This window comes from Budorcas taxicolor, chromosome 6 (assembly GCF_023091745.1).
Source record: "Budorcas taxicolor isolate Tak-1 chromosome 6, Takin1.1, whole genome shotgun sequence".
Classification (NCBI taxonomy): domain Eukaryota; kingdom Metazoa; phylum Chordata; class Mammalia; order Artiodactyla; family Bovidae; genus Budorcas; species Budorcas taxicolor.
The window spans coordinates 7,292,800-7,307,471 of NC_068915.1; the positions used below are offsets into that span (position 1 = coordinate 7,292,800).

Here is a 14,672-nt window from a genome sequence, read left to right on the forward strand (position 1 = left end):
AGACTCTTGGAGGGCACAAACAGAACCTTGTGTGCACCAGGACCCAGGAGATAGGAGCAGTGACCCCACAAGACACTGACCCAGACTTGCCCGTGAGTGTCCAGGAGTCTTCAGCAGAGGCGTGGTTGCCAACAAAGGTCCGTCTAGTCAAGGCTATGGTTTTTCCAGTAGTCATGTATGGCTGTGAGAGTTGGACTGTGAAGAAAGCTAAGCACCAAAGAATTGATGCTTTTGAACTGTGGTGTTGGAGAAGACTCTTGAGAGTCCCTTGGACTGCAAGGAGGTCCAACCAGTCCATCCTAAAGGAGATCAGTCCTGGGTGTTCTTTGGAAGGACTGATGCTAAAGCTGAAACTCCAATACTTTGGCCACCTCATGTGCAGAGCTGACTCATTTGAAAGGACCCTGATGTTGGGAAAGATTGAAGGCAGGAGAAGGGGACGACAGAGGATGAGATGCTTAGTTGGCATCACCGACTCAATGGACGTGAGTTTGAGTAAACTCTGGAGGTTGTCAATGGACAGGGAGACCAGGCGCACTACAGTCCACGGGTTTGCGAAGAGTAACGACTAAGCAACTGAGCTGAACTGAATTGACTAGGAAATGGGCAGAAGCTAAGTGGTCCAAAAAGAAAAGCATCTTTTGGTCTTTGATTTAACAATCAGATTCTTCAGTGCCAGGAAACAAAGAATTGGGTCCTAAGATTTTCATTTTCCCAGTAGCCTGTGCAGCCTGTGGTTGCTGTCCTTTGCTTTTGTCTTTCTACCTTGAGCCACCCACAAATTCCACTATTGTGTGTGTGTGTAGGAGGTGAAGTTCATTTGCAGTTTCATCCCATGCTGGGTAAGGTGTGATATCCTGGGACATAGGTTTCTGCACCGAGAAGATTCTGTAAGAAATGGCAACTTCCTCGGCCCAGCAGCACCCGTCATCCTGGGAAGCTGCTGGCCCTTCCTCCCATCCTCAGTTCAGTTGAGTTCAGTCGCTCAGGCGTGTCCGACTCTTTGTCACCCCATGGACTGCTGCACACCAGGCTTCCCTGTCCATCACCAACTCCCGGGGTTTATCCAAACTCATGTCCATTGAGTCAGCGATGCCATCCAACCATCTCATCCTCTCTCACCCTCTCCTCCTCATGCCTTCAGGCTGACCCTAGGCACTCTCCTTAAAATGGACTGGTGTACACTGACTCCCACCATGCCCAGTACCTTTATGCTTTGTTTCAAGGGGTTTCGCAGGAGCAGAAGTTTCCATTTTGGAATGAATGGTTTTGGTTTTGTTGTTATCGTTCTGTTTTTGTGTATCATTTATTTTTTCCAAATATACATGCCCTATATTTTTCTTGACCTTTATCACCAAGGATCTTTAAAAAGCTTGGAAAATATCTTGCTATGAAAAAATAAAGGCCTGAAAGAAAAACTTTCCATTTGCAAATATTTTGGATTAATAATCAATGAGTGGTAATATCTAATGTGATGACACAAATGAAAAGATTAGTCCACTAAGTCAGATCAGTAAGAATTTTAATTTGCGCGTTTCCTGTCTTCTCACTTGGAAGGTGGGAAATTAGTATTTAGTACAGGCTAACCTTGAGGGCTTAAGGGTTAATGTAATACTTAATTGATGCTTTCCAACTGTGGTGTGGAGAATACTCTTGAGAGTCCCTTAGATTCAAGGAGATCATACCAGGCAATCCTAAAGGGAGTCAACCCTGAATATTTATTGGAAGGACTGATGGTGAAGCTGAAGCTCCAGTACTTTGGCTACCTGATGTGAAGAGCTGACTGATTGGAAAAGACCCTGATGCTGGGAAAGATGGAAGGCAGGAGGAGAAGGGGATGATGAGATGATTGGATGGCATCACTGACTCAACGGACATGAGTTTGAGCAAGCTCCTGGAGATGGTGAAGGAAAGGGAAGCCTGGTGTGCTGCAGTCCTTGGGGTCTCAAAGAGTCGGACATGTCTGAGCGACTGAACGACAGCAACAACAATACTTAATTAAGCGTCCCTGGTGTCTTATCAGTAAAGAATCCACCTGCCAGTGCAAGAGATTCAAGTTTTCTCTCTAGGTCAGGAAGAGCCTCTGGAGAAGGAAGTGGCAACCCACTCTGGTTTTCTTGATGGGAAATTCCATGGACAGAGGAACCTGGTGGGCTACAGTCCATGGGATTGCAAAGAGTCACGACTTAGCAACTAAACAACGATTAGTTAACTAAACGATTAGTTTTAAGCAACAACTTCACTAAGTTTTTACAGTGAGGGTTGGAATAAATCAGGGTAAAAGCAAGAGGAAGGGGAGAGCCTACAAAGAGTTATGCTGTTAGCATGTTAATTACTGATTTCATCTCCGGTATTTTGTCTGGCAAACAGTCCTTGGCTGGTGGGCAAGTCACAAAGAATGTTGGCTTGGTGCTTTTTCTTTGACAGCCTGACGGTGTAGCAAATTTGTCGGCTGGTGTCAGTGTCTTCCTTCATGTACCTTTCTCCCCGTGCTTTTATTATCCCTGAAAATCAGGGAAGAATGAAATTTTCTATGAGACTGACATAAGAAAAAACGAAAATGGTACAAATGAACTTATTTACAAAATACAGTTACAGATGTAGAAAACAATCTTATGATTACTAAGGGGGAACAGTAGGGAGGGATAAATTGGAGATTGGGATTCATATATACACACTACTGTTATAAAATAGATAATTAAGAAGTACCTGTTTCATAGCACAGGGAACTCTACTCAGTGCTCTGTGATGACCTATATGGGAAAATAATCTAAAAAGGAATGGATATATGTATATGCATAGCTGATTCACTTCTTTGTACAGCGGAAAGAATGCATATGTGTATATGCATAACTGATTCACTTTGTTGTACAGCAGACACAACATTGTAAATCAACTATGCGCCAATTAAAAACAAGCTCTGTAGCGGAGATGTGAATTACAGAGATTCTCTTGATTGATAAAAGAATGTAAACTACCTTTCTGCAAACATAAACTTCAAATAAGCTGATCTGATTCCTTCTGTCATCTCTTGGTAGTCCATTAATAAAAGAGAATTTCAAATAAGGGCAGAGCAACCTGGCTTTATTGCTGTCAAGAGAGATTCACGTTTTAGACACACCCCAAATATTTATTGTTGGCTTAATGGAAGCTGTCGCATGGAGACAGTTCTAGAGATCATCATGTTATTCAGATAAGCATTTAATCTTTTAAAAATTTAATTTCAGTATTGTACCTATCAGAGGTTAAAAGTATGTAGACTAGATGAGTTATCTTAATTGATTTCAAAGTCTTGCTAGCAAATACTATTATATATACATAAAATTTTTTTAAATGGGAATGGATTGTCTCTCTTGATATTACCTTGCCTAGGTGTGGTAATAATAATTGTTTCAGAAATGACAGCGTAAAATATTGCAGTAGGAAAGACTCTTCAAGCATCCAGACTTCTTTCATGTATCAGAAGGAAGGACTTAGAGACATGTTAGAGTAATTTGCAGCTGACTGGAATCCAAGTCCCCCCTAGATCACAGGACAGACACACTTCTTCCACATAACCATCCAGACTCCTGTTTTATGTCTGTAGTATTTGCCCATTTTCTTGTAAAATCAGCGGTAGATAAAGGCACATGCCTAGCATTAGTTATTCAAGGTTAATTAGAAAGATTGCCATAGGTAATCTTTCTGATCTAATGTTTTGATTTCCTTGAAATTTACATAATCCATTATGTTTGTCTTTTTCTTCCACATCCACCTTTATTGATTTCTTCCATTTTATAAAACCCTAGCGCTTTGATAAAAGTTAGCCTACATTTGATCAACCTAACCTTGAGCATTGTACTTCCAGAGGAAAAGGAGTCGCAAAACAAACCCCATTTTCTGAACTGGGCCTTATTCCCGTTTATTGGAGCAATGTCCGTTGCCGAGGAGATGAAGAAAATATACTGCTTTGTGAAAGAGACATCTGGCAGGGTGGGGCATGTTCTGAGAAGATGGCAGCTGCTGTCCTGTGTAGCTTTTCCCATGGTAAAAAAAAAAAAAAAATTATTCTCTTGCTTTACTTTTATTCTGTTTTCAGCATTCCAGATGAAAAACGTGTCTTACTTAAATGTTTTCCTAAGCTTTTAAATACAGACTTGAGTCTAAATCATCATGGTCTATCAACAATCTAATTAGTCTTCAAAGGAATTCATCTAACAGTTCAATTAACATTTGAAATCAATTTTTTTAAATTTAAATTTATTTATTTTAATTGGAGGCTAATTGCACATTGTATTGGTTTTGTTATACATCAACATGAATCCACCACGGGTGTACACGTGTTCCCAATCCTGAACCACCCTCCCTCCTCCCTCCCTGTACCATCCGTCTGGGTCATCCCAGTGCACCAGCCCCAAGCATCCTGTATCCTGCATTGAACCTGGACTGGCAGTTCGTTTCATATATGATATTATACATGTTTCAATGCCATTCTCCCAAATCATCCCACCCTCTCCCTCCCCCACAGAGTCCAAAAGACTGTTCTATACATCTGTGTCTCTTTTGCTGTCTTGCATACAGGGTTATCGTTACCATCTTTCTAAATTCCATATATATGCATTAGTATACTGTATTGGTGTTTCTCTTTCTGACTTACTTCACTCTGTATAATAGGTTCCAGTTTCATCCACTTCATTAGAACTGATTCAAATGTATTCTTTTTAATGGCTGAGTAATACTCCATTGTGTATATGTATCACAGCTTTCTTATATGTTCATCTGCTGATGGACATCTAGGTTGCTTCCATGTCCTGGCTATTATACACAGTGCTGTGATGAACATTGGGGTACACGTGTCTCTTTCAATTCTGGTTTCTTCAGTGTGTATGCCCAGCAGTGGGATTTCTGGATCATAAGGCAGTTCTATTTCCAGTTTTTAAAGGAATCTCCACACTGTTCTCCATAGTGGCTGTACTAGTTTGCATTCCCACCAACAGTGTAAGAGGGTTCCCTTTTCTCCTCACCCTCTCCAGCATTTATTGCTTATAGACTATTGGATAGCAGCCATTCTGATTGACGTGAAATGGTACCTCATTGTGGTTTTGATTTGCATTTCTCTGATAATGAGTGATGTTGAGCATGTTTTTATGTGTTTGTTAGCCATCTGTATGTCTTCTTTGGAGAAATGTCTATTTAGTTCTTTGGCCCATTTTTTGATTGGGTCTTTTATTTTTCTGGAATTGAGCTGCAGGAGTTGCTTGTATATTTTTGAGATTAGTTGTTTGTCAGTTGCTTAATTTGCTATTATTTTCTCCCATTCCAAAGGCTGTCTTTTCACCTTGCTTATAGTTTCCTTTGTTGTGCAGAAGCTTTTAATTTTAATTAGGTCCCATTTGTTTATTTTTGCTTTTATTTCCAATATTCTGGGAGGTGGATCATAGAGGATCCTGCTATGATGTATGTCGGAGAGTGTTTTGCCTATGTTCTCCTCTAGGAGTTTTATAGTTTCTGGTCTTACGTTCAGATCTTTAATTCATTTTGAGTTTACTTTTGTGTATGGTGTTAGCAAGTTTTCTAGTTTCATTCTTTTACAAGTGGTTGACCAGTTTTCCCAGCACCACTTGTTAAAGAGATTGTCTTTTCTCCATTGTATATTCTTGCCTCCTTTGTCAAAGATAAGGTGTCCATAGGTGTGTGGATTTATCTCTGGGCTTTCTATTTTGTTCCATTGATCTATATTTATGTCTTTGTGCCAGTGCCAGTACCATACTGTCTTGATGACTGTGGCTTTGTAGTAGAGCCTGAAGTTAGGCAGGTTGATTCCTCCAGTTCCATTCTTCTTTCTCAAGATTGCTTCAGCTATTCGAGTTTTTTTGTATTTCCATACAAATTGTGAAATTATTTGTTCTAGTTCTGTGAAAAATACTGTTGGTAGCTTGATAGGGATCACATTGAATCTGTAGATTGCTTTGGGTAGTATACTCATTTTCACTGTATTGATTAAAATTTTTTTGGTTGCACCGAGTCTTTACTGCTGGGCACGGGCTCTCTCTCATTGCAGTCAGTAGGGGCTACTGTCTAGTTGCAGTGCACGGGCTTCTCATTGAGGTGGCTTTTCTTGCTGTGGAGCACAGGCTCTAGAGCATGCAGGCTTTAGTTATTTGTGAAGCTTGGGCCTAACTGTCCCCTAGCATGTGGGATCGTCCCAGACCAGGGATTGAACTGGTGTCCCCTGCATTGCAAGGCAAACTCTTAATCACTGGACTACCTGGGAAGCCCTGACCTCACTTCACATATTTTCTGTTTTAATCTAATTTGTTTATAGAATTGTTCTATACTGTATATGAAACACTTATTTGGGTAATGAAAAATTGTGATGGAATCAAGTTAAAAATCATCTTGAAACCAAAAATAAAATACAGCAACTACAACAAAAGATTTTCACTTTATAGAATAGAATAGAATCATAGTTATTAGTGTTCTAATAACTTTGTTCATAAAACAAATAGGTACCTTGGATAAGGGCTCCTTCTATGCATGATGTCCTAGGCATTCAGTTCAGTTCAGTCGCTCAGTCGTGTTTGACTGTTTGCAACACAATGGACCGTGGCATACCAGGCCTCTCTGTCCATCACCAATTCCCGGAATTTACTCAAACTCATCTCCATTGAGTCAGTGATGCCGTCGAACCATCTCATCTTGTGTCGTCCCCTTCTCCTCTTGCCTTCAGTCTTTCCCAGCATCAGGGTCTTTTCAAATGAGTCAGCACTTCACATCAGGTAGCCAAAGTATTGGACCTTCAGCTTCCACATCAGTCCTTCCAGTGAACACTCAGGACTGATCTCCTTTAGGATGGACTGGTCTAACCTCCTTTCAGTCCAGGGGACTCTCAAGAGTCTTCTCCAACACCACAGTTCTAAAGCATCAATTCTTTGGCACTCAGCTTTCTTTATAGTCCAACTCTCACATCCGTACATGACCAGTGGAAAAACCATAGCCTTGACTAGACAGACCTTTGTTGGCAAAGTAATGTCCCTGGTTTTTAATATGCTATCTAGGTTGGTCATAACTTTCCTTCCAAGGAGGAAACGTCTTTTAATTTCATGGCTGCAGTCACCATCTGCAGCATTGGTGATGAGTATATGGTTTCAGTGTACAGGTATGTGTATGATCATGTGAACAGAAGCAGCGGGAGAAGCTCCCTTTGCTAGTTATTTTTCCTTGTTTGGTATATTCTTTCTAGGCTGTTAGTTTCACAATGGTGGGTGGGTTTTCTGGAGTCCATGGTTGTTTTAACATGTGACCACAACCTGTGGCTATCACACCTTTTTGGATTTTCTTGGAGATAGCAGCGTGATCAGATGTCCCAGGTCTTAGAATGCCAGCACACAGCCGAGGGCAATGGTTTCTGATTGAGTACAAGTATCAGGGAAGGAATTGACATGCTCCCTCTGCAAAACATAGGAAGATCCAAGCTAGGGTGGTTCCTGTGAACTGACTGGAAGACCCAATGGAAATGGCGCAAGATCTCATACAAGGGCGTGCTTGGAGAGCTGCAGTCCTTTTGTGGGTGCAAGGTGCATTCTAAATCTTTTATGTCTTGTAAGTTTTTCCTTTTCTTCCTTTGCCTCTCCACCCCTTGGTAATCCTGCTGCTGCTGCTAAGTTGCTTCAGTCGTGTCTGACTCTTTGCGACCCCATAGACGGCAGCCTGCCAGGCTCCCCCGTCCCTGGGATTCTCCAGGCAAGAACACTGGAGTGGGTTGCCGTTTCCTTCTCTAATGCATGAAAGTGAAAAGTGAAAGGGAAGTCGCAGAGTCCTGTCCAACTCTTTGCGACCCCATGGACTGCAGCCCACCAGGCTCCTCCGTCCATGGGATTTTCCAGGCAAGAGTACTGGAGTGGGGTGCCATTGCTTTCTCCACTTGGTAATCCTACCTTTGGCAAGTACATGTTTACATTTTGCTACATCAGGGATGCTCTGAATCGGGCTCAACGGTACACTGCTTTTTGTAGATATTGCTTGTATTCTGTGTTCAACCTAACTGGTAAAATATGTTAACATTTTTCAAGTAGTGAAAGTAAGTAAAATTTTGAAAACAATCTTTTTTTTCAGGATCTCTGTCTACTCTTTTTTTTAAAAAAAGCTCTCCATTCTCTATAATCTATCCACTTGTTTATACTCTGGCTGCAAAGATAAATTTAAGGTTGGTGTAAGCATATATATATCAAAGGTTGAGATAAAATTAGAAGTGGGAATGAAAAAATATGCTTTTATGGTAAATTAAATGAGAATATGAAAACAAATAGCTCAGAGCAGCAAACACTGAGTCTATCTTAAGGCACAGCAGCAGACCTTTAATATTAACACTTTCTTTTAGTTTCAAATTTACATTTAGCATCTGGGCATGTGGCACTTTTCCAACACTTACAAAGTAGAAGATCGTATCTGCATATTGGACATAGGAAATATCGATATAAATGAAAATGTCTGGGAGTTTTATTTATCCATAAGTTAAGTACAAGTCAACTACTTCACTGAAATGTCTTTCAAATGATTTTTTTTTGTGCATGTATTTGTTGGGAAGATGTGAGATGGTGACTAAATTTTGTCTTTGAGCTTCTTAATATTTTCACAAATGCTTATACAACCAGTGTAAAAACTCCATTTAAAAATAAAGCACAACATTTTAAAAAATGTAAGGTAATTATGCCATAATGTTTCTAGATTGAAGATAATTTTAAATGTCCTCTTAAATTTTTTTGTTTTTCTGTTTTCTCCAAGCTTACCATGGGGGTGGGGAGAGGAGAGGCAGAGAAGGATATAATAATTTAAGAAATTTATGTTGTTTCCATTGGTTTGTTTCTATATTTTCCAAGCTTCTTAAAAGAAAAATAAACATAATAACATGTAAATATAGGTTTCTTATCATAATTGAGCAATCATTAATTATAAGAAGCTGCTATATAATGTTGAGAACAGTTATGTTTATTAAACCTACCTTTATCCTTTTCCAAATTACAAGTGCTAGTTGACTTATATAAAAAAACTGTGTTACAAATATCAGAATATGAGTAGATGTACATGTTCACTAATCTAAATCTCTTCTCTGGTGTGATATTTGAATATAAATATGAATGTCCAAATACCGTTTATTGATAGCTGCTTGTACTGTGGAGGAATTAGAAGCATATTTCATGTGGATAAATGATGAGTATTTGGCAAAAGATAAAACTAAATTTCCTAATAGGGACCCAGCCTGTTCTGAACCTTTGACCATCTCACATTCTTTATTCCAGAAAAATTAGAGGGCCTGTTTCCCAAACACATACAGCTTTGTGCTTCTATGCTTTTGTTCATTCGGTTCATTTTGTCTGAACTGCACATCCCCCATGTCTAACTTATGAAGTCCCATCCATCATCTTGGCCTTATTAGCTACAGCTTCTTTAGAAGAGATGCCCTAATTTCCCCCAGTGGTGGGCAAGCACCTTTTGCACCTGAACCCCTGCAGGGTCTTCCCAGTGGTCTCCCGTCTGTGCTCATGTTGTCCGTATCCCAAGGCAATATACTTCTTAAGGGGAAGCATTTGTGCAGTGCCTCTCTGCCTAATAGCTGTTTAAGAAACAGAATTGAAGGGATGGATATCGATAGTTATTTTTCATTGTTTGGGATATTCTTTCTAGGCTTTTAGTCATTGCTTGCCAATCCAGTCAGTCAACAAATATTACATGCCTTCTACATAGCTGGGTATCTGAAGTACTTGAGTGAAAGGGAAAGGCATTCCCTGTGTCCTCAATTCTAGACTAAGAAAAAGAGAAAAATTAAAAAACTGATGAAACTAGATAAGGGTATTGTAGACTATAGTAGGGAATTTGCATGGGGAAGCCCCTGGTATTCTTCACAGAGAATGAATTGATTTCATACACAAATGAATCTTCAGTATTGTTTTTTTGAAGGTACTGGCTGCGATGTCCACCAGCTTCTTATAATGTAATAATGTAAACTTTGACTTGATCTCTACAAGTGTAAAAATATTTCTATTCTGAAAGCAAGTATGTCATAGATATAAGTGCCATTCTTAATAATTACATGTTGGTAATGCTCAAGTTACTGTAAACAAAAAAAATCAATGCTACCCCCCACAATACCATAAAAATCAAATGGATTTCCAATAACTGCAGTTTTTGAGTGTGTCTTTTCTGGTTTCTGAGGTCCTCGGGGTAAAGTGAATTTAGACTGCTTCCTCTTGACAGCTATTTGTATGAGTGTAATTCAAGTTGGAGGATTTTAATCAGTTGAGATTATCATAAAATATTATTAGACATGCGTGGATATGTCCATATTGCTGAAGTGGCTTATTAAATATAACTTTATGATTGAGAATGGCAAACAAATAGAGTATACCTGATCTTCTACACTGATCTTCTCAGTGTAAATGTGTAGGTTTAATTTGTTAATTTCATATTGCAGGCCCTGCGTTCCCCATCCTGCGCCTTGTTGGGGGGAGCAGTGTGCGTGAGGGCCGAGTGGAGGTCTACCATGCCGGTCAGTGGGGGACAGTCTGTGACGACCAGTGGGATGATGCGGATGCGGAAGTGGTCTGCAGGCAGCTGGGTCTGAGGTTGGTTGTTCTTGTTTTGTTTTGCTTACATTTCTAAGTTTATTACTTCCATACCCAAAGGTAGGTGTGTTTAAATTGCACATTTCTTTGAACAAATACAAAAAGCCACCTTTTTGATCATTGTATTTGGCTGTAGTCTCCTTGAAGAGAATATCTGTATACCTATAGATCTAACCTGTTTGTATCTGAATTCAACTGATTTTGTATCCTTAAGAATCTTAAGCCTTTTACCACTTTTTATCAGGAGCCGACTCCCAGGTAGTAACTAGCACGGTCAACCACAGTTACTTACCAAAGTCGTATGATGAAACTAGTTGTGAGGTTTTAACTGAAGTTCAACTTCTTTCCCCCAAATAGTGTCTAAACTTTTGACCATTGCTTCCTTATTTGTTAGGTTGTGCTTAGAACAAAGAATGTTTATTAATGTTCAAAGGAAATAATTCCTGTGCAGGATATGGCAATGAAGCTTGTGGAATAAAGACAGAAAACCAATATTATATGTTGCTTTAGTTATGGTTACTTTGGAATAAAATGTTATAATTTTGTATCCTCTGATCCTTGTCTTTAGTGATTTTGAACATTGGTATAGCAGGCCTAAAAGTTTCTCTCAAATTATACTGGCAGATCTTCTGTAAGTTGATATTTTACTTGAAATTTGAAAAAAAATTATTTAGCCATGTTGTGGCAGGTAGTGGTGGGTTGATGTGGAGACGTCTCAAAATGAAAACTTCTCAGTTCTTGTTTCACTTTGTCCAGTTAAGCATAGTCTTTGATGCTGGAGCATGAGTTTTGAACCTTGAACCGCAATTTTTTTGCAATTGTTTTTGCAACTGACTCCCCTCCCCCACTTTTTCAAAACTGTAGGTTAATATTAAAGTATTTTAAAACAAAATAATGTTTTTTCAACATTTTACCTCTAAATACTTAAGTGTGCTCCTTTTAAAAATAAGAACATTGTCCTACATAGCCAAATTATCATCACAACTAATGTAAGAGGTAATCATTCTTACATTGTCTGATATCCTGTCATATTCAAATTTCCATAGGTGTTCCCACCATGTCCTTGGCAGATGGTTTCTCTGTAGCAGAACTTAGCCCAGGGCCTTGTGGTGCATCTGAATGTTATATCCCCAGTCTTTTAATCCAGAACATTCTCTTGTTTGTCCTAACACTGACTTGTTGCAGAGACCAAAGAGAACACCAGTTGTTTTGTAGAATATCCTACCTTCTGGATTGGTCTCATTTCTTCCTCCTCGTGTCAGTTAGCTTACTCCTCTGGTTCTTGTAACTTCTGAAATGGGAGGCTAGATCCAAAAGTTTGATTAGATAAACATCACTCAAGTATTTGCTTCCCAGGTGGCGCTACTGGTAAAGAACCCACTTGCTAATGCAGGATACTCAAGAGACGTGGGTTCGATTCCTGGATTGGGAAGATCCCCTGGAGGAGGACATGGTTACCCACTCCAGTATTCTACCCTGGAGAATTCCATGGACAGTGGAGCCTGGCAGGCTATAGTCCATAGGGTCGCGAAGAGTTGAGTACCACTGAGCAACGAACAGTTTCACTTTCATAGCTGTAAAAGTGATTCTAAAAATTCATGTTGTAATGTAGAGTTCTTTCTTGAGAGCCAAGATTTTTTTTTTTCCACTTAGATAAACAGTTCTTAAACAAAGACTGTGTTGACAAACAATAGTCTACTACCTGGAAAGAATGTAGAGATAGAATCACAAGGAAGACTGTATTAATGTTGAACATATGTGTGGGTTGAGTAAAGTGTTTACATCTTTCTCAAGCATTTGCTCATTGCTATCTTTTGTACGAAGAGATTTGTGTTTAGAGAAATGGTGAAAAGGAAAACTATCTTCAAATATTCAAGACAGCAACGATCTTCCACAAGCCTGTGTAATAACCAACAATGTAGCTTGGTGGAGTTTTTTTTATTGTAAGTACCATAGGCTCTGAGCTGATGCTGTTCGTTTGCTTTGTTTTTCTTTCCTTTGATTTTATACTTCTCTCATAAGCTTGCAGTACTGCAGTATTCTGCAACTGCTCTTCCTCTAGAATTTGTTTTGCTCACTTAAAGGCACAGTACTTTCAGATGAAATAATTTTTAATGTTACATGTTTCATCTCAGTGGTACTTGCTTTGTTGAATTCCCAAAGGGAAACTATATTATGCCTCCCTGGAGTACTGGTTACAGTTTCTTTGTGAGATGCTGTCTTTGTGGACCCTCATCTTTTAATGGTGGCTGTAGATTTTGGTAGCTGGCAAGCTTCCTAAAACACAAAAGGAATAACTGTACTTAAGATATTTAAATTTGATTCACCCAGAACTTAGAGAAACATGAGGATCAGGAAAGGAAGCAGCCAAGTGTTAGAAAATTGAACTTGAGAATGCATACATATGCAGTGAAGTTTCAGGTAGAGACATTTTAATTGGGGTTCTTTTTGTGCACTTAACATTGAAGCATTTCCTATGTCTTTCAGAACTCTTAAAAGTGTAGCTGCTCATGGAACTGTGACATCATATTTTATTCTGTGGATATGCCATAATATACATAAGAATTTAAATTTTTGAACAATAGGGTTTTTTTGGCTATAAAATTATCTTACAGAACCATATTATTCAGTGGTCAAAATAAAAATTCTTCTCATACTCTTTTAAAATATTTATTTGTTCTCATTTTATTGCGTATTAATTTAAAAAATATTTTACAAACATTATTCAGTTCAGTTCAGTTCAGTTGCTCAGTTGTGTCCAACTCTTTGCGATCCCGTGAATAGCAGCACGCCAGGCCTCGCTGTCCATCACCAACTCCAGGAGTTCACTCAGACTCACGTCCATCGAGTCCGTGATGCCATCTAGCCATCTCATCCTCTGTCGTCCCCTTCTCCTCCTGCCCCCAATCCCTCCCAGCATCAGAGTCTTTTCCAATGAGTCAACTCTTCGCATGAGGTGGCCAAAGTACTGGAGTTTCAGCTTTAGCATCATTCCTTCCAAAGAAATCCCAGGGTTGATCTCCTCCAGAATGGACTGGTTGGATCTCCTTGCAGTCCAAGGGACTCTCAAGAGTCTTCCCCAACACCATAGTTCAAAAGCATCAATTCTTCAGCGCTCAGCCTTCTTCACAGTCCAGCTCTCACATCCATACATGACCACTGGAAAAACCATAGCCTTGACTAGACGGACCTTAGTCGGCAAAGTAATGTCTCTGCTTTTGAATATACTATCTAGATTGGTCATAACTTTCCTTCCAAGGAGTAAGCGTCTGTTAATTTCATGGCTGCAATCACCATCTGCAGTGATTTTGGAGCCCCAAAAATAAAGTCTGACAGTGTTTCCACTGTTTCCCCATCTATTTCCCGTGAAGTGATGGGACCAGATGCCATGATCTTTGTTTTCTGAATGTTGAGCTTTAAGCCAACTTTTTCACTTTCCTCTTTCACTTTCATCAAGAGGCTTTTGAGTTCCTCTTCACTTTCTGCCATAAGGGTGGTGTCATCTGCATATCTGAGGTTATTGATATTTCTCCCGGCAGTCTTGATTCCAGCTTGTATTTCTTCCAGTCCAGCGTTTCTCATGATGTCCTCTGCATAGAAGTTAAATAAGCAAGGTGACAATATACAGCCTTGACGTAACATTATTGGTGTGTCAAATTATTGAGCAGAAAAGAGGCCTTATTTAACAGATGAGAAAGTTAGGCTCTCTGAGATTGCTCTAAGTCCCCAAGTTATACTGTGAGTAACGACCAGAATCTTGAGATTTATGGCTCCCAGAGTAGGATTTTTCCTTTCATGTTACCCTGTTTGCAAAATAGGCAGGTATTAATAAGAATAAATATGAATTCAGGCTGAAAGAAATAGGGAAGTCAAGAGAGAAAGTTTATTGTAGAAGGAAATTGATGATGAGCATGTTTTAGACAGACTATATATTAATGTGCCATAGACACCTCACTGAAAATGCCCCACGAGACTGAAAGAAAGCACAGTGTTTCAGAGTCTGCTCTAAAGCCAGATACATTTTACCATCTGCTGCTGCTGCTAAGTCGCTTCAGTCGTGTCCGACTCTGT

General features: G+C 39.5%; 1 protein-coding gene across 1 annotated transcript in view; it reads left to right on the plus strand.

The window, feature by feature from the left end:
* The window catches only part of PRSS12 (serine protease 12), an 85,952-nt gene that overhangs the window by 16,336 nt on the left and 54,944 nt on the right, over positions 1-14,672 (plus strand). The window contains exons 3-4 of the mRNA XM_052642404.1: positions 3,848-4,026; positions 10,451-10,601. Coding sequence (XP_052498364.1) covers positions 3,848-4,026; positions 10,451-10,601 — 330 coding nt within the window. The remainder of the gene's footprint in view (positions 1-3,847; positions 4,027-10,450; positions 10,602-14,672) is intronic.